Raw genomic sequence first — 22,570 nt, forward strand, 5'->3', positions numbered from 1 at the left:
TGAGAAGGAAGGGGCCCTGGGTTTGCTGGAAGTGGGTGAGAAGGAAGAGACCCTGGGTTGCTGGAAGTGGGTGAGAAGGAAGGAGTCAGCAATGGGGGTTCAAACCCGGACGCCTGGGCGTGGGGGCAGAGTGAGCTTTTGAATGATGGCACCATTTATAGAAATGGGGAAGTCAGGAAAAGAAGTAATGAGTTTGTTTTTAAACTCATTTATATATCAAATTATATAATTACACTCGAAGTTTTTGCTCTGCTTATTTCGTACAAGTTGCATCAGAAGAACATAAGCTCCCCAAGGGTAGGCTCTGAGTCTTGGACTCTATGTGGTCCCGCTATGGCCTAGCATGCTGTGTGCTTCGTTTTTCGTTATATTATTGATTGAATAGTATCGTACAGTATAGTTCACCTGTGTACTTAATTTTCTGTGGGTGCTTAACAAAGACTTGGTGATAAAGTCTCTCTTAATTCAGGACCCTAGCACCGAAGGCTGACTCTTGATTTCTTTTTTTTTTTTTTTAAGATTTTATTTATTTATTTCACAGAGAGAGACACAGCGAGAGAGGGAACACAAGCAGGGAGAGTGGGAGAGGGAGAAGCAGGCTTCCCGTGGAGCAGAGAGCCCGATGTGGGGCTCGATCCCAGAACTCTGGGATCGTGACCTGAGCCGAAGGCAGACGCTTTACGACTGAGCCACCCAGGCGCCCCTTGATTTCTTGTCCATCCCCCCTATGTTCTTGCCTCTGCTCATCTCTAAGTCATGTGATACATAGAATCTGTCGTCTGTGAAATGTCTGAGCCGTGTTGGGATTGGGTAGCCAGTGCTGCCCCTACTGGAAGCATCCCTACTTGACCTTTTGAGGTCCCACCATAGTCAAGACTAATGATGGAACTAAGCTGAAAATGAGAGGAGGGAATCTAGAGGCACAGACACATAAGAGGATGAGGCTTTCAGGAGAGACCTGAAAATAGAAACCTTGAGTCAGAGTAGAGCCCAGAGCCAGATCTAGAAGGTGGGGCTTACAGGGGAGGCTATGGGTATCACCTCTGTGCCAGGTAATGGAGCATGTTGAGTGGGTGGGAGGTTGTGTGCATCTGCAGGAGGGAGGCAGTGGGCAAATGGAGAGATGGAGTTACCCGGAATTATCCCCAGAACTTTCCTCCTGTTCCTGAGGGTGCTTGTGGACTGGAGAGCTGGAGGAGATGCTCAGAGCAGGGACTGGCCATTGCTGAAACCAGGCTTTTTGTGCCCATGGGTAGGCAGAGAGCTCCCTGCAGATTTGCAGTAGGAAGGTCTATCAAGATGGGACTCTAGAGAAGTTGAGCACAAGTGAGAAGGAACTGGGCATATTCCTGGGAGAAGTGCTATCGGAGTTAGGAGAGGCCTGGGGAGAGCACTTTCAGTGATTGCCCATTGCCTGTGTGCATGTGGGGGCAGGCGCATCCATGCTGTACGCCGAACCTTGCTTTTCCGGTTGCGTGCCGGACAGGGGAGCGTGTTACTCCTATACCACGAGGCATGTGACTTTCTCAAAATAATAATAGCAGCAATGGGAGCGGTATGGCCCCTCGGACCATCCCATTTTTTGTATCCTTCGGCCTCTTGACGTCATGTGAGAACTTTTAAGCATCTCAAATGATAGAGATTAGTAACAAGGGCGCGCTGACACCTGAGAAGATATCAGACAACTGATGGGAGAAACACGGGGCTTCTGGAAGGTGACAGCTTGTAGGTCACTGTGGCAATAAATAGCCACTCTTGATAGAACTAATCTTGCTTCCCTTCTAGCTTGACATTTTAAAGGGCCTGCTAATTCTCTTTTCAAGATTGAGGACGGACATTTTCCTTTTCTCCAAATATGAACCTAAACCGTCAGAATCTTCTTGCAGTCGGAGCAGAAATACTGCAGGCCTTCCCTCTGCCTCAGGGTGGCGTCTGCTGACTTCTTGTGCCTCAGAGCCCCGTGGGGGTGGGGAGGATGCTGGGAGCCCTTGTTAGGATTTGTTCATGGAGCTAGTGATTTTTAATGTTAGGAAAAAGGAAGTTAAGAAAACAGTCACGAGAAATGAGAATTCAGGAACTTCTACAACACCCCTTGTGTGGAGGGGCTTTTTCAGGGTTCTGTTGCTCTGCTTTTGGCGCTGGGGGAGGTCTGCAGGAGCATGGGTATTTAAAAAGGATATACGCCTTCAGCCTACCATTTGTCTTCTGAACCTGAAGCCCTAAATTTAGCAAACAGCTTGAGAGTGCTTTCTGGAAGAGGCAGACTCCCAAGATGTGAATCAGATAATGGGAACACGTTTAACCACCCTCAGCGGGAGCCGTCCTCTTCAGCACAGGCTCTGGGAATAACGGGAAAGAGGGCCCACACCAAATATTAGGAGCCTTGACATTTAGCACCTGGATTTTAATCCCTCAGTGATCCTCTGAGAACTCTCCAACACTTGCCTTTGTCCTTAATCATAGGAGACCGTTTAAACTTGAGGGTGCCTAATGCTTAATTCAGATTCTGTTTCTGCAATCCCATGGACAGATAGCACAATGATTAGTGCTTAATAGGGGCACAGTAAATATTAGCTTAACTTAAAATGTGCAATTTAAAAAACATTGAAAGCAGGGGTGCCTAGGTGGCTCAGTCGGTTAAGCGACCTACTCTCGTTTATGGCTCAGGTCGTGGTCTCGGGGTTTTGGAATTGAGCCCTGCATTGGGCTCCACACTGGGCGTGGGGCCTGCTTGGGGTTCTCTCCCTCCGTCTCCCCCTCCTGCCCCTCCCCTCTCCTTCCCCCCTTCTCGTTCTTGCTAAGAAAATAAATAACATTTAAAGCATTAAGAAAAGTTAGGTCTTGAAAAGGTTTTTGAAGGGTATGTAGGCAATACGTTTCTTTTTTATTGTTTTTTTTTTTTTGTATCCAAAATCTGTTTATTGGGAGGGCATCCCACTCATCTTGATTCAGGGTGCTTTTAGTGCTGCTTCCGCCTGAAGGAGCATCCTTCTGTAAGCCTGGCCTTCCCTCCTGTGGGCTGGCAGAGCACAGTGGAGCAGCCAACGCACAGAACTACCGTTTGCGCGTGGCTGAAGACGGTGGTGATCTTGTAGCATCCGGGGCACTTCACGTCCATGAAGTAGGAGTTGGGGCTCTGCACCAGGCGCTTCTTCTTGTGCTTCCTCTTCTCCTCCTCCGGGGACGGGTGCAGGAGATCCTTCGCGAGGGGCATGTTCTCGTGGGGAGGTCGTCACCGCCGGAAAGGGGCAATAAGTTTCTTAAGTATGTATTTTTTTTATCAAGTATCACCTGGCTTCATTTTCTCTAGGAGACCCTTCTTGATCATCCCTATTTGTTTAGTAGCTTATTTTTATATAACTAGAGTTATTTATAGTTATTGGTTATAGTAAACATTTTTATGGGTATCCTTGAAGATTTTTATTGTTTGTCTTTATAATTATTTGTCCCATTGACTGTGGTCTACTCTAAGCTTCACAAGGCTGAGAATTTGTTTTTCTTTCATTTGTGACTTTCAAAATACTAGACTGACCTGTTGAGGGTTCTCTATCAGAGAAGAAATTTGGAAACAAACTTAGCTTCACATCAGTGCCTAAAAATTATTGGAAAACCTTCCATTATGTCCTCCTTTCTCTTTATAACAATCGTCCTCCACTTTGCTCTGTCCCAAGATAAGGCCACCAATCCTTCCAACCGCCAGGAGGACTGGGAATACATAATTGGCTTCTGTGATCAGATCAACAAAGAGCTTGAAGGGTGAGTCTCAAAGCCACTGGGGGGAAGCGGGAGAGAGCTGAGCAGAGAAGTCCACACTGGCCAAGGAGGGCCAGCCACGTAGCCCCAGGGTCAGTGCCTGAACGCATGGTCTGCTTGTCCCCCAGGCCACAGATCGCTGTCCGATTGCTGGCCCATAAGATCCAGTCTCCGCAGGAATGGGAGGCGGTCCAGGCCCTGACGGTAGGTTGTTTTACTCTGACTGGCAAATTTTAATGAGGCCAGGCCTTTCCTCATGTGCCCACTGGGTTCTCTGAGGTTTTCAGGGCCCATGTCCTATGGCAGCTGAAAGTCCTTTGATACTAGAAATGTCCGGAATGTGTTCCATAAACTGCCCCACAAATGCGTGTGCCCTTGTGCAAGGCCCTGAGGCTGCAGAGAGGTGCAGAGTGCAGTCCCCGGCGGTCCGGTGGGAGAGGCCGAGTGGCTGAGCGAGGGAGCCGGAGGCCGGGGCCCTGAGCCCAGGGTGGAGCTCTGAGGCAGCTTCTTGAAGAGATGCTGACAGAGCTGTCTTGCTGGTTAAGAGTTGGCCAACTAAAGAAAAGTGTGGCTAGTATAATTTGTTCTGTAGCTGAAAGTAATCCTAGTTCCTATTCAAGGCATCACACCGACCGGCGGATCTTAGTGTTTATTCACACTGAGAGGATTCAGAGCGCAGACGCATCCAGAGGACTCCTAGGGTTCTCCCCTGACTTCATCCGGGTCATGGGAAGGGCGCTCAGGTGGGCCACATGCATGCCTCTGTCGTGTGCAGTGCAGAGCGAAGGCCTTAAAACAGTGGTTCTCAGCCGGGGGGTGGTTTTGCTCCCCAGGGGACATTTGGCAGTGTCTAGAGACACTTTCGTGTGTCATGTCGTGGGGCTCTACTGGCATCTAGCGGGTAGAGGCCAGGGATGTTGCTAGACATCTTCTAATGCACAGGACAGGCTTCCACAACAAGGAATGAGTGGCCCGGGATGTCAGTAGGGCACGGTTGAAAAACCCAGCTTGACAGAGTCGGAAGCCAAGGAAGGGAACACGGGGGTGGAGCGCTCCTCCACGTAAACCCCAGGCACCAGGGTCATGGGCAGCACAGAAAACTTAAGGCAGTTTTGTGTGCCCCAGAAGGAGCAGGAGGGAGGGAAAAGATCCTGTCATCAAAAATGAAAACCGTTTAAACATCATCTCCCATCTCCCCACAATGTGGATCGGCTGGTAGAAAGAGCCCCAGACCCCAAGTCAGAGAAACTTTGTACTTCTGAGGGCAGGGTGTTGCAGGCAGGCACCTTCTAGGACAGACACGCACTGTCTTGGTATCTGGGTCTCAGTGTTTCTTATTTTGGTTCCTGCTCAGCTTCCCCGGGAGAGGTTTGCAGTTCAAGGGACAGGAGGTGTCAGTAATCCTGTGGCCCCGACGTTGCCAGGGGCCGCGCACACCGCTTCCTTCGCAGTTCCTTCCTTGGGTGAATCGTCACCGTGACCTGTGTGCGGGCTCCTGGCTGAGCGCCGGCCCCGGCCCAGACCACCCACACTGAGCGCCCCCCTTCATGTGGCTGCAGGTGCTGGAGGCGTGCATGAAGAACTGTGGGAGGAGATTTCATAATGAAGTGGGAAAGTTCCGGTTTTTGAATGAATTAATCAAAGTCGTCTCTCCGAAGGTCAGTCGGGCAGCCTCCTCATTCTAGGAACCCCTTTGTGTCCCTCCCCCGCTCCCGTGTTACTGGCTTCACGGTGCAACCACCGCCTCCACGGAGCTGTCTTTGGAGAGCTGTCTGTCCTGTTCTTAGGGACTGGGCCCTGAGGGCAGCAGGGGGGCCAGAGGCCACAGGGACGGGCAGCCCTCTGACGGACTCCTGGCTCGAATGTGAGAGGTGATGCGGCAGCAGGTGTGCGCAGGCGGTGGGGGTGGGCCTCGTGCCGACAGCGGTCACTTAGGTCTATCTTCCATGGATCTAAGGAGTTAGGCTCAGCTGCTCAGCTTCTGTGGCACGCTGGTGTGGCTTTTAAGCTCTGGGTGCCACTTAAAGCCCAGGGAGCCATTTTTCATACCTAAGACATTGTCATTCATTCCTTTGAGATAAAATGCCGTTTTTTCTGGGAGATGGCGTGCGGACTCCCTGCCCGACCACGGACTGTACCCCTGAGAGAGCTTTGCCACGGGTGGTTTCCTCCCGTCCCGGCGCCGTGTCCCACACGCCTAGCACCTGCTGGTTTGGGGTAGGCCAGAAGACTGGAGCTAACTAGCAACTTTGCACTGCTGTGGAGAGAACATTCCCACGCTCTCTGCCCCCAGACAGCAGTTATGAGGTTTTCCCATTTCCTTTTGCCTCTTAGTATCTGGGGGACAGGGTGTCTGAGAAAGTGAAGACCAAGGTTATCGAGCTGCTCTACAGCTGGACATTGGCCCTGCCAGAAGAAACCAAGATCAAGGATGCTTACCACATGTTGAAGAGACAGGGTATGTGCTGACCTTCCCTCCTCAAATCAGCCCCAAAGGCTGGCTAAGGCCCGGAAGAATGAGGGGGTGTGTGCCGTCCCTTCCTTCCTCCTGAGGATGAGAAGGGCTCAGCTGCGGTTTGATGGGCTGACCCCTTGCAGGCCCTCATCCCGGGGCTGGGCCCCGCCCTGCTGTGTGAGAAAGGGCATCGAGGTGACCCCAGCGTGAGCCAACGCTCTGCCCCCTTGTGTTCCCTGTCAGGCATCGTGCAGTCTGACCCACTGATCCCTGTGGACAAGACACTGATCCCCTCTCCGCCACCTCGTCCCAAGAACCCTGTTTTTGATGATGAGGAGAAATCTAAGGTAAAGCACACCCCAGCCGATGGCGTCCTCAGATGAGGTGGTGGCTCGCTCAGTGCTGCAGGTGCTCCGGGTCCTCTGTGGTCTCCCCAGGTTGGGTGCTACCTTTCCCTTTCCCTTTGGTACCTCCTCTTCCAGCTTTTAGCCAAGTTGTTGAAAAGCAAAAACCCGGATGACCTGCAAGAGGCCAACAAGCTCATCAAGTCCATGGTGAAGGAAGTAAGTGGGCCCAGGGCCTGGGGGCAGAGGAACCCGTGACCACAGAGCCAGAATCCCTTCCCCTGGTGTGAGGCCAGAGAGCGGGAGGCACCCTGGAGCTTCCGGGGGCGGGGAGAGCGGATTAGAGGAGCAAGCATGGACGGGGCCAGCTGAGGCGTGGGGGCAGGCCATTATTTTAAAAGAAAAACTAGATTGGGACTCTTGAGGCCTTACGGTTCCCAAGGACCACACATTAAAAGGAGCTTCCACCGGGACTAGTGTCTGCTCATGTTCTCTGGTGCGATCCTTGCTGTGGGGAGTTCGGGGGCAGTGGGATGAGTCTAGTTAAGCTTTTTCTCCTTGATCGTCTTTGATCTAGGATGAGGCGCGGATCCAGAAGGTGACCAAGCGTCTGCACACTCTAGAGGAGGTTAATAACAACGTAAAGCTGCTCAATGAGATGCTGCTTCATTACAGCAAAGAGGATTCTTCGGAGGCAGATAAAGAGCTCATGAAGGTAGGCGCGTTCCCCAGGAGAGCTGGGCTCCAGGAGAGCGAGGCAGCCTTTGCTCAGTACCTGTCCTGAGAGCCAACGCGCCACACATCTGCTGCTCCTTATTAGCATGGTGACCAGGTCTGGGGGTGGCACCCCCACTTTACCCACACTACGGCTCACCCACCCCGGATGGAGGAGCTGTGTGTACACCCGAGTCTGGGGGACCCTGCAGACCCTCCCTCGGGTTTCACTTCTCTCTGCCCCACCTTCCGCCTCAGGAACATTTGGGCAGAGACCCGCCATGTGCCCCTGACGCTGCACCTCAGTCCTGGATCACGTGGACACTGAGAGATCTGAGGCGTGTGCTGGCCTCGGGGACAGGAAGAGACCTACTTCCCCTCGTCCCAAGCTGACGTCCTAGGTGACGCAGCACGGTGCAAGCGGCAGCAGGCAGAGGCGTGCTCGGAGCCCCGTTCCGCCAGTGGCTGTGGCACTAGGGGAGCCCCTGACTTTCTGGACATGGACACTGAATTAGATCATTGCCAGGGGACCTCGGAGCTCTCACTTTTAGGTCTGGGACTCTTTCAGGAGCTGTTTGATCGGTGTGAGAATAAGAGGCGGACATTATTCAAACTAGCCAGTGAGACAGAGGACAATGACAATAGTTTGGGTGAGTCAAAGAGTAGTTGACAAGGATGACCCAGGAATTTGGATTTGGCCAGGGGGGTGGGGGGAGTGTCATGGCCAGGAGTGAGAAGTACCTCTTTCGGCTGTAGGGGACATCCTCCAGGCCAGTGACAACCTCTCCCGGGTCATCAACTCTTACAAAACAATTGTTGAAGGACAGGTCATCAACGGTGAAGTAGCCACATCAGCCATGCCAGACGCTGAAGGTAAAGTGTTCTAGTTCCCCATTTTGGACCCATCCAGACCAGCCCCAGGCCCCACCACCCAGCCACGAGTGCTTGACCTGCATGTCATCCCACGGGGCCCGAGGGGATTCTAAGCCCTTCCAAGTGCTCCTCCAGCTTCCCAGGAACCAGGAGCTATGGATAGGCTTTTCTTTGCTTGCTTTTCTTCAGTGTTAGGCTGGAGGCTGTACTCAGGGTTCTGCTTCCTGCTGTGCAGCCACTAGAGTGGCCCCTAATCGTTCGTGTCCCCTTCCGTTCGCCCATCCAGGAAGCCTCTCTAGGAACCAAGGCACTCTCATCGACCTTGCTGAGTTGGCCACACCAAGCAGCTCATCCTCAGTGTTGGCCGCAGCGCCCGTGCCACTGTCCTCTGGCATCCCTATTCTCCCCCCACCCCCCCAGACCTCAGGACCTGGACGCAGCCGCTCATCCAGCCAGGTTGAGGCCCCCCCGGGACCCAGCAGCACAGGCAACGCCCTCTGCCTGCTGGACGAGGAGCTGCTCTGCTTGGGTGCGTCCTGGAGGGAGGCGGTGAAGGGCTTCTCCTGGTAGGGCCGGCAAAGCAGACGGGCGCGTGGAATGGGGAAGAGGGCCCTGGGGTGCCCCATGTACTTAGCAGGTATAAGGGACTTCAGGTATAAGGAGAGTCAAGTTCAGTGCCCTCAGGCCCCCAGGGCAGTGTGCACACAAGCTCCAGAATGGACATGGTGGACTGAGTGTCTTGTTCTGCCCCCTCTCCCTTTGGAGGCTGCCTGAAAAAATACCTTGTCTCCACCTGTCACCCTTTCGTCAGCAACTTTCGTCATGTGACCCCTCTAGGGTCAGTGGGGCTGCCCAAGGCCAGAGCCCCTTCTCGTCACCATGGTCTGCTCTGTTTTCAGGCCTCGCCGACCCAGCCCCCACTGCTCCTCCCAGAGAGCCAGCTGCAAACAGCCAGTGGCCCCTGTTCCAGGTAGGGGCTTCGCTAAAATGCTCAGCCGGTTTCACGGGCTTCCTCGTTCCCAGCTCGTTCTCTGCTGCAGTTGGCTGTGGTCTTGGCTGTCCTGACTCGCCCTGGCACTGCCCCAGGTGCGCTCGACAGCACGGATCCCACCCAGCGGCAGGCCCGGGGCAGAGAGCTGCTAGTCCAGTGGGGTCCTAGGAGGACCCCCAGGCAGGGGGGCCGGAGCCGGAGACCTGAAACCTCCCGAATGCAACAGCTCCTTCCTGCCCTTTGCTCACTCACACTTTCCCCTCCTGACAGAACGAGCAGTCGGACCTGGACTTCTACAGCCCCAAGCCTGGGAGTGCTGCCTGCAGCCCGTCAGACGGACCTCTTCTCCCACCCTCAGCACCCTCTGCAGGCAGCTCCCAGGCCCCGCCGCCTTCTCCCTTCCCAGCTCCTGTGGTTCCAGCCAGTGTGCCTGCACCCAAAGCAGGCTCCTTCTTGTTCCCGACTGGACTGGCCCCAGCCCCATCCCCAAAGACTGAGTCCACAGCCCTTGGGTACCATGGCTCGGCTTTGGGCGATAGCACCCTACCGCAGCTGGATGCCCTCGATCATCTTCTTGAAGAGACCAGAGTGTAATGAGGGGGAAATGTGAGGGTGGGGAGGGTTGGGCCTGGGCTTGGCAGATCCGGAGGGCCTGGGGTGTTCCTTTTTTGGTCTGCTGATGTTAGACTCTGGAAACTGGGGTGGGGGTGGTAGTAGGAACCAGCTGTGCCCATGGAGAACATGTGAGGGGGGTTGGCCCAGCAGCATCCCCTGATCTCTGACTTACCTTGTCCTCCTTCCTGCCTCTCAGGACCTCAGGCCTCATGAAACCCGTCTCTTCCATCTTCTTCCCTGGGGCCACCACGTCCCCTCTGATCCCCACCAGCACCACTGCTAGGCCTCTCCTCCCCTTCTCCCCAGGGCCTGGCAGCCCTCTCTTCCAGCCGCCTGCCTTCCAGTCCCAGGGCAGCCCCTTGAAGGGGCCAGAGCTCTCCCTGGCCAGTGTCCACGTCCCCCTGGAATCTATCAAGCCTAGTAGGTGTGGGAAGCGTGGGGTGGGAGGGCGAGGCGGGGCCCGCCGCTTGCAGTTACAGGAGGAGGGAGAGGGGTGGGCGTGGGCCCGGGCTGTCCTTGCCCAGGTCCCTAGAGCCAAGACGTGACTGGCTTTCCTGCTGCCTCGGCCACTGCTAGTTGCCACTCTGCGGTCACGGGTGGTTCTGACAGATTCTTCCGCAGATTCTTTCGGGGAGCCTGCCGGCCACAGGGTCACCCCGCCCTCCCCTCCGGGCTCTGTGGGGTCCCTCCTTTCACACCCGCCTGGCCTCTTCCCGCAGGCGGCGCCCTCCCTGTGACGGCCTATGATAAAAACGGCTTCCGCATCCTCTTCCACTTTGCCAAGGAGTGTCCGCCTGGCCGGCCTGACGTGCTGGTGGTGGTGGTGTCCATGCTGAATACGGCTCCCTTGCCTATCAAGAGCATCGTGCTGCAGGCCGCAGTGCCAAAGGTACCCCTGGCTTCCCGAGGTCTCCGGAGGCAGAGGTTACCTTCTCCTGCACCCCACTGTGTTGAGGGACCCCGAGGCCAGCAGGCAGCAGCATGTGTCCGTCGTGATTCTCGTGGGGGCTTCCACTCGGGCACCTGCCATCTCTCTTCAAAGGAGCTTCTCTTTCTCCTCAGTCGATGAAGGTGAAGTTACAGCCACCGTCTGGGACAGAGCTGTCTCCATTTAGCCCCATCCAGCCACCCGCAGCCATCACCCAGGTCATGCTGCTGGCCAACCCGCTGAAGGTGAGCTAGCACCGGGCTCTGAACTGAGGCCCCGGCTGCCCCCGATCAGGCCCCTTGGCCTCCCCGCCGGAGGTGCCGTGATACCGCAGCACTTGCAGTGTCCCTTCCCTGCTGGGGTTGAGTGGCTGAATGTGGACGGGGTGGTAGGAGTGGTACAGAGAGGGCCTCAAGGCCACATCTTAACATGCTGCCCCCTCCGTCACAGGAGAAGGCGAGGCTTCGGTATAGGCTGACCTTTGCCCTGGGAGAGCAGCTGAGCACAGAGGTGGGCGAGGTGGACCAGTTCCCTCCCGTGGAGCAGTGGGGTAACTTATGACCCCAGAGGACTCCGTGTCACCACACTGAAGCCCAGGCAGGCTGCCACGAGACAGGAGGGCTCCCTGGTCCAGTCATCCTCCACGTCCTGACTGCAGTGCTTGGAGCTTGGATATGGAACAGGGGCTGTGGGCATCACTGCTGGGAGCCGAGCTCTGCTGTGATGCTCTCGCCCTTGGCCCCCTAAAAGGACCTGATTTTTGTCTACCTGTGTGACTTGAACTGGCCATGTACTGTCAGGGGTGTGGAGGGGCCCCACACTCTGCACTATGGCCCTGAGAACATGGACCCAAGGCGGGAGCAGGCATTTCCCCTCATGCTGGCATCCTGATGCTATGGGGGGGGGGGGGGGGCGGTCTCTAAAGAGACTTGGGACTCTCCCTCAAGGACCACATCCTCACACCCCTGGAGGCCTCAGTGCCCCCATCACTACTCTGTGCTTCCCCTGCTGGCAGGCTCCTGCTCCCACCTCCAGGGAGGTAGGCAAAAGCCCAGTGCTCCTGAATGGCCCTGGGCACTGAGTAAGTTGGCGTACTGCCGAATCTCCCAACTCTGCCTTCCGTGGGCAGCAGCATCCTGGAATGGCCACTGGGTGATGAGTTATGTGCTTGTCTCTGGTGGTGGCAGGCTGTGTCCTATGGACATCTCAGCAGGATGGGGAACTAGCCTGTTAGAAACAGAACTTGGCCTTGTGGCAGTCAAAACTAGGGATACAAAAGAAAATGGAAGAGAACCATTATTTCCCCTTCTCTGGAAGCAGGTACTCATAGCTTTCTGGGGAAAGTGTGCCTCCTGCCTTGGGAACAGGCCATCCTACTCACTACCTCTTGCTTGGCATGAAATAAACTGCTCTTCTGCCCTTCGAGTCTCTGAAGGGGAGAACAACTCCCATCACCCTCTGCGTCCTCCTGCTTGGGCCTCCCCCTCTTCCACCAGATGGCCTGTGGTGTGGCATATGTTTGGGAACTGGAGGCCTCAGGGTCAGGCAGATTGCACTAGACTTCTATCCTTACCTGCTGCCCGGGAACCTTGACTATCCCCAGCTGCTGAGGGGCATGGCCAGTGAGATACGGGGTCTGGAGGTGGTGAGATTAGGGGCCATGCCTGAATCGAGTCACCAGACCCTATTGCTTTGACTGCTCAGCTCCAAAAACCTTGTCGCGGTTGCTCCATCTACCGGGTACAACTGGGCCAGGGACCGTAGGCCTCACAGGGCACCAGGCAAGTGAGACTCACCAGCTGAGGAAAGAGCACACAGCTCACCTCAGCTGGATGGCACTGAGCCATCTCTGGGGAAGGTGGCAGAGGCCACACTCCCTAATCCCTCTCTGCACTTTGCCAGGTTTCCTTACTCTAGCCCTTTCCCCTCCATCTCGAGCAAGCAGGTTTCACTGCTTCATCAGGACAGGTCAAAAGTGACTCAGTTTCACTACTTAGGAAAGAAATCCAAGAGCTTTCCAGAGACTGGCTGCTTGCAGCCCTGGGAAGGTTTGTGGGATTACTCTATGGAAATACACCTTTATAATAAGCTTTAGACATTAAAATTATCTGAGTGTTACTACTGAGGTCACTGCTTTGTGACAAATGGCTGTATACAGTATACGAACTCTGCTGCCCTTGTTTTGCTGCATGTTAAATAAAATCATTTCTGCCCTACTTGGAATCCTAATACAGACACCATCCACCCCACTATGGACAAAGTGCCACTTATGAATTCCAAATGTAGACAGATATCTTGGCATCACCTGAGGTTTTTGTTGATGAAAGTACAGGTTCCTGGACCTTTTCCTTTTCTAAAGGAAAAAACAGATGAATGTTCCAGTTGACTCTAAAGGCTAGATTTCAAAAGCATACATAAACCACAGACTGCTCTTGTTTGCGTTTCTAATAGGAAGGAGGGCACTGCCCCTCACCATCCTAACTTCTAGGAGTGGCTTTTTCTCTTGGGAGATAGGGAAATCAGTCCCATCCAAGGAAAACATAACAAGCACTTTCTCCATTTCTACTACCTCAAGTTCACAGGACAGGCAGGGAAAACTCTCTACCTGGACTCTAAGAACTTGCCTTCTATTAAGGGGGGAAAAATTTATTCTTTCAGAAATGTATATACATTGCCATACAAAGGTGCCACGATGAAGCAGCTCTCGGCTGGTCTCAGGAGCCTTCCAATGAGCCTTCTTTTATAATGGCCCGGCCAAGATTTCGTGCAAGAGCAAGTCTCAGCATTTCCAACTTGGTGTTCTCGACATCCTCCTAAAAGCAAAGAGAGCCAGCATGACGTACAGCTGGAAGTGTTCCTTCTTTAAAGCTCTGCAAGGCTCTATGACCCACAGGCTGACCGAGGGCATTTAACATTTAGTAGTAGCTTCCAGCAAGTTGATACAAGAACCGCATGCAAAAGCCCACTGCAACCAAGTGCCAGAAAAGTAGAGATCAGAACACCTAGAACCGCCCAGCTTTGCCCTAAAAGAAGTTGGGTGTGTCAATTACAGGTTAAGAAGTAACTCAAGAAGCCCAAGTTTGTAAGGGGCCAGTGTTTCTGGAGGGAAGCAGGGGAGTCCAAGATAGAAGAAGCCTTTTCTCATCGCCATTATGGAATCAACAATCTGAAAGCTAAAATAACCTGGAGTCGCTGAACACCAGGCTCTCTCCACACTGGCCTCCTTGAGGCGAAGTCCTCTAGACATCTCATCAGCTCATACGTTTGCTCTGCTGAAAAAACCACCTAGGAGAGAGAAGAGAGGCTGCTTTGCTTAGCTGCTCCCCAGCCAAGGGCTGCACTGGTTGGGGCATGCACCCAGGTTCAGAGATGGCCTTCCATGTGTGCCCTCTGGAGGAGTGGGCTCTGTATATGCAACCCCGGGAGGACGGAGAGCCCCTATGCTCATTCCCAGCCCGTCTCGTCAGGGCCCTAGGCTGAATACTGTCAGCAGACAGCTGCCTCCTTTCAAATTAAATCGCTTTTCTTGTGTAGATACTGAGTTTCCAGAGTGGGCATTACAGGGGAATCCACACATCCGTGCAGGGCCCTAACTGGGGAGAGGACTATGGATGTGCACCTCCACCAGCTACGGAATGAAGCACAGTCAGGGGCTACAGCACAGAGAAGAAAATCATTCTGAATCCAAACCGTACCTCTTTCTCTTCCAAAAGGGGCAGGGCGTCTATTAGTAGTATTACCCAGAAAGACCGTGGGGCAATCTGGGAAGTCATCAGTGACAGGAGAAGAGAAGCTGCATCAGTAAGACGCTTCTCCCCATAAAATCGGTGGAACTCGCGGTATTTTCCTATTGAGAAACAGAGCACTAGGTCACCTCTGGCCCAAAACAAGACAAGAGAGACCCCAGACCAGCCACTCCAAAGCAGGGAGATTCTTCCAGAACTGTCTCCAAACTCAGGGACCAATGAGACCAACAGGATTGAAAAAAAACACATTTTGAAGGGGCTCCAAAGAGCCAAACCTGGGAGAATGTAACCATCAAACCAAACAAGAGACCTGGACTGTAACAGATTGAAGAACCCATAAGTCTCAATCTGATCATGAGGAAATAGGAGATAAACCCAAACTGAGGACATTCTGTAAGAGAGCAAAACAGACTCTTAAAAAATGTCAAGGTGAGGGGCGCCTGGGTGGCTCGGTCAGTTACACATCTGCCGGTCAGTTACACATCTGCCTTCGGCTCAGGTCATGGTCCCAGGGTCCTGAGATCAAGCCCCACATCGGGCTCTCTGCTCAGCGGGAAGCCTGCTTCTCCCTTTCCCGCTCCCCCTGCTTGTGCGCGCGCTCTGTCAAATAAAATCTTAAAAAAGTGTCAAGGTGCACAAGCACCAAGAGAGGCAGAGGCACTAAAGAGACAAGAAAACTGAATTTGTGAATGTGGACACGATAAAAGACACCACTGGGAAGCTGATGTAACCAGAACATGGACTGCAGATCTGATGAGAGCAGTACATTCGGAGGCTGGGTCTCTAAGATGATCTTCTTGTTCTTAGGAAACACATGCTCAAGTATTTATGAAGAAAGGGGACCAAAGTCTCCAACTTTCAGATTTTTCCCCAAAACCCTGACAGAATAATAAACGAGGCAAAATAAAAATGGTAAATTTGGAGAAAGTGTACATGGGAGTTCCTTAGTCCTTATACTGCTTTTGCACCTTTCTCTTAAGTTTGAAATTACTGAGAATTGTTAGAAAATATGCTTTGCGGAGTCTCACACACATGGTTCTAGGAGTTTGGGCTCAACAGGAGGGAACACTGGAAAAGCCTAGATCAGTCCGTCCCATCTGCACAACCCACCACTATGCCAAAGGTCCGGGGCCGAGAGCCCAGAGACTCACCCAAGAAGGTCAGTCGATCACTGAGCATCATGGCTGGCCCCAGGTTGTCAATGAGATCCAGATCAGAAAAGGAGCCTCGCTCACAGTAATCCTTGAGGAACCTGCAAGGCCAGGCCCAGAGGTCTGAGCAAGGGTCCCAGGGCCCCTTCCTCAGCCTCCCAACTTCCTAGACAGTCCCCAGAAAGCCAGGAGTGGTTGAACCCACCTGTCTGACACCAGCGTGGCAAAAGCAGCATCTTTGGCTCGGATGCTCCAAGAGAGCGCAGAGCCCAGGCGATTGTTGCGGACAGCTTTCATAGCTAAGATCTTACAAATGCTGCGAACTTGGCAGGGAAAAAGAGAAAAGACAAACTTTTCACTCTTCCAATCAAGGCATTTCTGAACTCTGCCAGATAGGAGCAGGCTTCCCACCTCCTCTGAGCTTTCTGCAGCCTCTCCACAGGCTCCAAATACAACTTGGTTGGCAACACTGGGGACTTTGGGGTTTACAGATTGTCTCCTAGCTCTATTACACCAGGACCCACCCTGACAGGATTGGCTTTGTGACTAGGTTTGATTTCAGGGACGGCAAAAAGATTTTATTGGTCCCCACAGATCGGCTTCTTCATTATCTGTCCAGGTGCCAAAAAACATCCTTTGGGTCTTGAATTGCCCTATGCTTTCAGAGACAGTCATAAGCAAGCAACTGCCTCTGGAAAGAACTTAGGTTTTTATCACTCAACAGTGAAGGGAGAAGGGGCAAATATTACTGCTTTCTTTCTGTGCTCTTCCTGAGCTGCCCCTGGTCCTGCTTCCCCACTGAGCCAGCCTTAGCTAGCAATAGCAACCCACCTGGGAGAAGTAAATTCCAAGCTGACCCCAGTCCTGACCTTCTTAAATAGAAGAGAGGAAGTGGGTCAGGATCTTTTTAAAAGGCAGTGTGCTCCATTGCTTCTAAGTCCTGATGGATCCCTAGCTGTTTGTCCTTCCTCGATAATTTTCCTGTTTTGGCTTATCTCTTGGCACCCACTGCCGGCCTCTCTCCAGTCCAGCTGGCGCAGCATGGAGCAGAAACTATGCCAGGGGGAGGGCAGGCTCACCTTGCTCAGTCATCTGCCGCTGCTCACAAATCCGAAGCACCTTAAGGGCTTTCTGCTCAGTGCTCAGGGGGATCCGCTCAATGTGCAGCTCCAAAGAAACTCGGCCCAGCTCAGGGCAGTAGTCAAAGTAATCCACTCCCAGCTGCCACAGGCTGCAACCGTCCAAGGACAGACAGGAGAGCCTGGTGAGCCCATGTGCTGCCCTGCAGCCTGGGGACTGGTACCGAGATGGCTCCTCCCCTAGACCCCTGTAGCCTTCAGGGAACCAGACAAGCAAGAACATAATCCAAGATCCAGGGGTACTTGCATGCTGAAAAACACCGTGCTGCCACCTCACACTCTTGGGGCCTTCCTACCTGTGATGAGCAAACAGTCCCGAGGCATATTCCAACAGGAGGAACTCTCTCATGTTAGATCCGAAGCTGGAATAAAACATAACAGGAGACCAAAACCCCTGGCCTGCTCCATTCGGGGCCCTCCCGCAGCCCCACCCGACGGCTGGCATGGCTGCCACACACTTACTAGAGGTTGTGCGACTGGAGGAGCTTGCAGTGATCCAGCAGGTCTGTCAGATGGGCCACAAACCACCAGTTGCTTAGAGCAATGCTGTGGGTTCAAATGCCAGGGCAAGGAGGAGAGTCAGGGTGACAGTGTGGTCCATGTGAGCAGGGACTCTGCACATCCTTTGCATAAAAGGATGGGAGGGACAGTGACAAGTGAAAATCTGTCTGGAAGCACATAGTGAGAAGTTTCTCTGTGCTATGTGGGGACTGACAGTGGATACCCAGGATGCTCAACTCTCAAAGTGGCAGCCAATAATCTAAATCTCTGGAGAATGTCCCAGTGAAAATAAAATTCAGGGATCCAATCAGATGCAGAAAATGTGGATACAGAATAATGTATAAGAAAAAGAATAAAAAGAAACGGACTTACCAACACAAAGAACAAATTGGTGGTTGCCAGAGGGGAGGGAGGTGGGGGGATGGGATGAGAGTACTAAGTGAAGAGGTACAAACTTCCAGTTATAAAATGAGCAGATCATGGGGATGAAAAGTATAGCACAGGGAATATAGTCAATAATATAACTTTATGTGATAACACATGGTAACTGCACTGCTGGTGGTTAGTGTTTTGTAATGTACATAATTATCAAATGTTGGAAACCTGAAACTAACACATCAACACTATACAATTAAAAAAAGAAAAAGACTAAAAGACAGGTGGTTTCTGATGCTTGATGAAACATGGAATTCAGGGGCGCCTGGGTGGCTCAGTTAAGCGTCTGCCTTTGGCTCAGGTCACAATCCTGGGATCCTGGGATCAAGCCCCATGCAGGGCTCCCTGCTCTGCAGGGAGTCAGCTTCTCCCTCTCCCTCTGCCTGCCCCTCCCCCTGCTTGGGCTCTTTCTATGTCGAATGGATGAATAAAATCTTAAAAACAAAACAAAACATGCGACGCCTGGGTGGCTCAGTTGGTTAAGCAACTGCCTTTGGCTCAGGTCAGGATTTGGGATTGGGCCACGCATCGGGCTCCCTCTCCCTCTCCCTCTGCTGCTTCCCCTGCCTGTACTCTCTCTCTGTCAAATAAATAAAATCTTAAAAAACAAAAATCTTCTGGGGCCCTTGTTAAAAAAAAATGAAGTAGAGTTTCTAGGGCGCTTAGTGTCTAATGCCTTGGAAATCACTATTTTACATCATCAGTTGTATGTAAGCTCCCTAGCACCGTTTTGTACAAAGTATACCAATGCACTCCTTGTCAGTATGCATACATCATTTCCGGTTATATTATCCATTTGTTACTTGGCATAGGCCTGTTTGTATATAATGCTTGACTATTTTTTTAAAGATTTATTTATTTTAGAGAGAGAGCTAGAGCATGGGAATACAGAGTGGGGAGGGCAGGGCAGGAGGGAGAAAATCTCAAGCAGACTCCCTGCTGAGCACAGAGCCCAATGTGGGGCTTGATCTCACAACGCCGAAATCACAGCCTGAGCTGAAACCAAGAGTCAGACACCTAACTGACTGCGCCACCCAGGTGCCCCAATATTTGACTATTTTTTTAAATCTTGGGTAAGGGAAATTTTAATGATTGCTTTCTGTAACAAAATCAAGCACAAATAAAGTAGAAGCAGACTTGTCAAGGCAGGCAGTTTTGAGGTGTACTTGTGCATTAAGGTAAGAAATTCTGCTTTCGGGGCGCCTGGGTGGCTCAGTGGTTGGGCATCTGCCCTTGGCTCAGGTCATGATCCCAGGGTCCTGGGATCGAGCCACGCATCGGGCTCCCTGCTCAGCGGGAAGCCTGCTTCTCCCTCTGCCATTCCCCCTGCTTGTGTTCCTGCTCTCGCTCTCTCTCTGTCAAATAAATAAATAAAATATTTTAAAAAAAAAAATTTCTGCTTTCATGATATAAAAAGACCAGGGATTGGTTTACACTGAATTACTGGACAAATATTTAAAACTTCTGCCTTGGGGCACCTGGGTGGCTCAGTCATTAGGTGTCTCTGCCTTTGGCTCAGGTCATGATCCCAGGGTCCTGGGATCAAGCCCCACATCGGGCTCCCTGCTCAGTGTGGAGCCTGCTTCTCCCTCTCCCACTCCCCCTGCTTGTGTTCCCTCTCACTGTGTCTCTGTCAAATAAATAAAATCTTAAATTTTTTTTTTCTAATTTAATAAAACTTCTGCCTTGTTCTTAGGGCTATGGATCCTCAGATACTCCATCTGTTCCAGGATCCCACCATTAGGGAAAGTCCTTGTTGGCCTAACATTCACTTTCAAGATTAGCTTTTTCAAACTTTTTTTTTTTAAGATTTTACTTATTTATTTGACAGAGAGAGACAAAGCGAGAGAGGGAACACAAGCAGGGGGAGTGGGAGAGGGAGAAGCAGGCTTCCCGCTGAGCAGGGAGCCCGATGCGGGGCTCGATCCCAGGACCCTGGGATCACGACCCGAGCCGAAGGCAGATGCCCAATGACTGAGCCACCCAGGTGCCCCTTTTTCAAACTATTAATAACTGTGTATATCTATGACATTCAAAAAATTATGTATGCTGGGGCGCCTGTCTGGCTCAATTGGTAGAGCATGTGACTCTATCTCAGAGCCATGAGTTTAAGCCCCATATTAGGCACAGAGATTACTTAAAAGAAAATTGGGGCACCTGGGTGGCTCAGTCGGTTAGGTGTCTGACTCTTGATTTCAGCTCAGTCATGATCTTAGGGTCCTGGGATCGAGCCCAGAGTCGGGCTCCCTGCACAGTGGGGAGTCTGCCACTCCCCCTGCTTGTGTGCTCACTCTGTCTCTCAAACAACTAATCTTTTTTTTTTTTTTTAATTTTTTTTTTTTTTTTTTAGATTTTATTTATTTATTTGAGAGAGAGAGAATGAGAGATAGAGAGCACGAGAGGGAAGAGGGTCAGAGGGAGAAGCAGACTCCCCGCTGAGCAGGGAGCCCGATGCGGGACTCGATCCCGGGACCCCAGGATCATGACCTGAGCCGAAGGCAGTCGCTTAACCAACTGAGCCACCCAGGCGCCCTCAAACAACTAATCTTTAAAAATAAAAAAATAAATTATCTCTGCCGATTTTCAAAAACACCCATATTTCTACAATCATCCTCGAATACTAAGAGTTCTGTAAGTTCATTATGTGCCACACAAAGTTGATCATGCTCAAGTTTTTATTTTAAGATTTATTTATTTATTTGACAGAGAGAGAGACAGCGAGAGGGAACACAAGCAGGGGGAGTGGGAGAGGGAGAAGCAGGCTTCCCGCAGAGCAGGGAGCCTGATGTGGGGCTTGATCCCAGGACCCCGGGATCATGACCTGAGCCGACGGCAGATGCTTAATGACCGAGCCACCCAGGCGCCCCTCAGGTTTTTAAAGATACTTCATTGGTCCAGGTTTTCCTTTAGCTATGGCTTTCCTAATTTTGCAATTCTACTGTGTTACTTCCTGACCTTAGTCCCTATAAATAGGATATCTCTTTATGGCAGCCCCCTAAACAAACCCCAACTCACTGGATACTGTTGTTGCTCTTAATTATTCTAATTTCATCATAGGTCTTTGTGTATCAGTAATTCAATGGAATACTGTCATTTGGTTACCTAGACAGTGTTTTGTTTTGTTTTGTTTTAAAGATTCTTTTTGAGGGGCGCCTGGGTGGCTCTGTCGGTTAAGTGTCTGCCTTTGGCTCAGGTCATAATCCCGGGGCTCCCTGCTCACTGGGGAACCTGCTTCTCCCTCTCCTCCCTACTCATGTGCTCTCTCTCGCTATCACAGTCTCTCTCTCAAATAAATAAAAATCTTAAAAAAAAAAAAAAAAAGATTTTGAGAGAATGAGCGCAAGCAGGGGGGAGGGGTAGAGGGAGAGGGAGAAGCAGACTCCCCACTGAGCAGGGAGCCTGATGTGGGACTCAATCCCAGGGTCCTGGGATCATGACCAACAAGAGAGTGGTTTAACAAAAAAGGTACCACAGGGCGCCTGGGTGGCTCAGTTGGTTAAGCGACTGCCTTCGGCTCAGGTCATGGTCCTGGAGTCCCGGGATCAAGCCCCGCATAGGGCTCCCTGCTCAGCAGGAAGTCTGCTTCTCCCTCTGACCCTCTTCCCTCTCGTGCTCTTTCTCTCTCTCAAATAAATAAAATCTTAAAAAAAAAAAACAAAAACAAAAAAGGTACCACAAATGGTCCTTGAGACCACAGTTTCAGTCAGTCCCTACCTCTCTAACTCCTTCATCTAGAAAATGTTAAGTAATTTTATCTTGTGCCTACCTGGACTGTTTTATTATTTATTTATTTATTTATTAAGATTTTGTTCATCCATTTGACACAGAGAGAGAGAACAAACAAGCAGGCAGAGCGGCAGGCAGCGGGAGAGAGAGGAGCAGGCTACCTGCTGAGCAGACAAAGCCCAACATGGGGCTCGATCACAGGCGCTGAGCCACCCAGGCGCTGCTGGACTATTTTAAAAAGAAAATGAGAAAATGGACATAAAATTGCTTTAAAAAGATTCCTTTAGGGGCGCCTGGGTGGCTCAGTGGTTAAGCGTCTGCCTTCGGCTCAGGTCATGATCCCGGGGTCCTGGGATCGAGCCCCGCGTCGGGCTCCCTGCTCGGCGGGGAGTCTGCTTCTCCCTCTGCCACTGACCCCCCCAGCTCGTGCTCCCACCACTCGTGCCCTCCCTTACACTCTCTCAGATAAATAAAATCTTCAAAAAAAGATTCCTTTGAATAGCACTCTATAAATATAAAAATCAGCAAATCTGAGATTGAGGTTAACATATAACTAGTCCCCTACTAAACTGCTTACTGAGCACCATGGATCTGCTTTAGCAGCACCGCAAACTGGTTCAAATCCAGTTCTGCTACTCAGTGACTGGTCAGTTACCGTTTTAACTTTAGCTTCATTGCCAAAGTGGAGGAACTATGATGGTCAGTACCGTGTTCTGAGACTCTGAAGCCATCTTTAGAAACTGAGGTTATGATAAATTCAAAAATAACAGATAAGGGGTGCCTGGGTGGCTCAGTTGGTTAAGCATCCAACTCTTGATTTTGGCTCAGGTCATGATCTCAGGGTCGTGGGATTGATCCCATCAAGCTCCACACTCAGCAAGGAGTCTGCTTGAGATTCTCTCTCCTTCTCCCTCTGCCCCTCCCCCTGCTCTCAGGCACGTGCATTCTAAACTAATAAAGAAAAGCTTTAAAAAAAATGGCTGGTCCTAGAGAAAAATATTAAATAAGGTGAGCAAATATAAGCCTACAAGATCTAGGGCGCCTGGGTGGCTCAGTCGATTAAGCGTCTGTCTTCGGCTCAGGTCATGACCCCAGGGTCCTGGGACTGAGCCCCGCATCAGGCTCCCTGCTTCTCCCTCTCCCTCTCCCCTCCACTCGTGTTCTCACGCACTCTGCTCTCTCTCTCTCTCTCAAATAAA

At 51.7% G+C, this 22,570-nt stretch overlaps 3 protein-coding genes across 5 annotated transcripts in view; 1 reads left to right on the plus strand and 2 right to left on the minus strand.

Annotated features, from left to right (window-relative positions):
* Positions 1–12,889, plus strand: part of GGA3 (golgi associated, gamma adaptin ear containing, ARF binding protein 3) — a 15,786-nt gene extending 2,897 nt beyond the window's left edge. For both annotated transcript variants that reach the window (XM_025859874.2, XM_073886058.1), the window contains exons 2-17: positions 3,672–3,756; positions 3,882–3,957; positions 5,313–5,411; positions 6,088–6,211; positions 6,452–6,555; positions 6,691–6,771; positions 7,130–7,267; positions 7,835–7,916; positions 8,023–8,139; positions 8,426–8,668; positions 9,039–9,109; positions 9,401–9,720; positions 9,942–10,165; positions 10,465–10,634; positions 10,808–10,918; positions 11,124–12,889. In XM_025859874.2, coding sequence (XP_025715659.1) covers positions 3,672–3,756; positions 3,882–3,957; positions 5,313–5,411; positions 6,088–6,211; positions 6,452–6,555; positions 6,691–6,771; positions 7,130–7,267; positions 7,835–7,916; positions 8,023–8,139; positions 8,426–8,668; positions 9,039–9,109; positions 9,401–9,720; positions 9,942–10,165; positions 10,465–10,634; positions 10,808–10,918; positions 11,124–11,234 — 2,156 coding nt within the window. In that variant the 3' untranslated portion in view covers positions 11,235–12,889. The remainder of the gene's footprint in view (positions 1–3,671; positions 3,757–3,881; positions 3,958–5,312; positions 5,412–6,087; positions 6,212–6,451; positions 6,556–6,690; positions 6,772–7,129; positions 7,268–7,834; positions 7,917–8,022; positions 8,140–8,425; positions 8,669–9,038; positions 9,110–9,400; positions 9,721–9,941; positions 10,166–10,464; positions 10,635–10,807; positions 10,919–11,123) is intronic.
* On the minus strand, positions 2,903–3,244 carry LOC112814376 (small ribosomal subunit protein eS27). The gene has a single exon (XM_025859885.2). The coding sequence runs from the start codon at positions 3,212–3,214 to the stop codon at positions 2,960–2,962; it is 255 nt and encodes an 84-aa protein (XP_025715670.1). The 5' UTR covers positions 3,215–3,244; the 3' UTR covers positions 2,903–2,959.
* Positions 12,890–13,298: 409 nt separating the features above from the next.
* The window catches only part of NUP85 (nucleoporin 85), a 42,861-nt gene continuing 33,589 nt past the window's right edge, over positions 13,299–22,570 (minus strand). For both annotated transcript variants that reach the window (XM_025859876.2, XM_025859875.2), the window contains exons 12-19: positions 17,172–17,255; positions 17,006–17,071; positions 16,650–16,801; positions 15,776–15,893; positions 15,571–15,671; positions 14,369–14,520; positions 13,857–13,958; positions 13,299–13,486 (exon numbers count right to left, since the gene is read on the minus strand). In XM_025859876.2, the coding sequence (XP_025715661.1) occupies positions 13,388–13,486; positions 13,857–13,958; positions 14,369–14,520; positions 15,571–15,671; positions 15,776–15,893; positions 16,650–16,801; positions 17,006–17,071; positions 17,172–17,255 (874 nt within the window). In that variant the 3' untranslated portion in view covers positions 13,299–13,387. The remainder of the gene's footprint in view (positions 13,487–13,856; positions 13,959–14,368; positions 14,521–15,570; positions 15,672–15,775; positions 15,894–16,649; positions 16,802–17,005; positions 17,072–17,171; positions 17,256–22,570) is intronic.

Source organism: Callorhinus ursinus, unplaced genomic scaffold, assembly GCF_003265705.2.
Source record: "Callorhinus ursinus isolate GAN/ISIS: 27379988/994484 unplaced genomic scaffold, GSC_fseal_2.0 scaffold68, whole genome shotgun sequence".
NCBI classification, from domain to species: Eukaryota; Metazoa; Chordata; class Mammalia; order Carnivora; family Otariidae; genus Callorhinus; species Callorhinus ursinus.

What these genes read in the sequence shown, in the direction of transcription:
- LOC112814376 (XM_025859885.2), bottom strand. Translation starts at nt 3,214, where the DNA reads ATGCCCCTCGCGAAGGATCTCCTGCACCCGTCCCCGGAGGAGGAGAAG.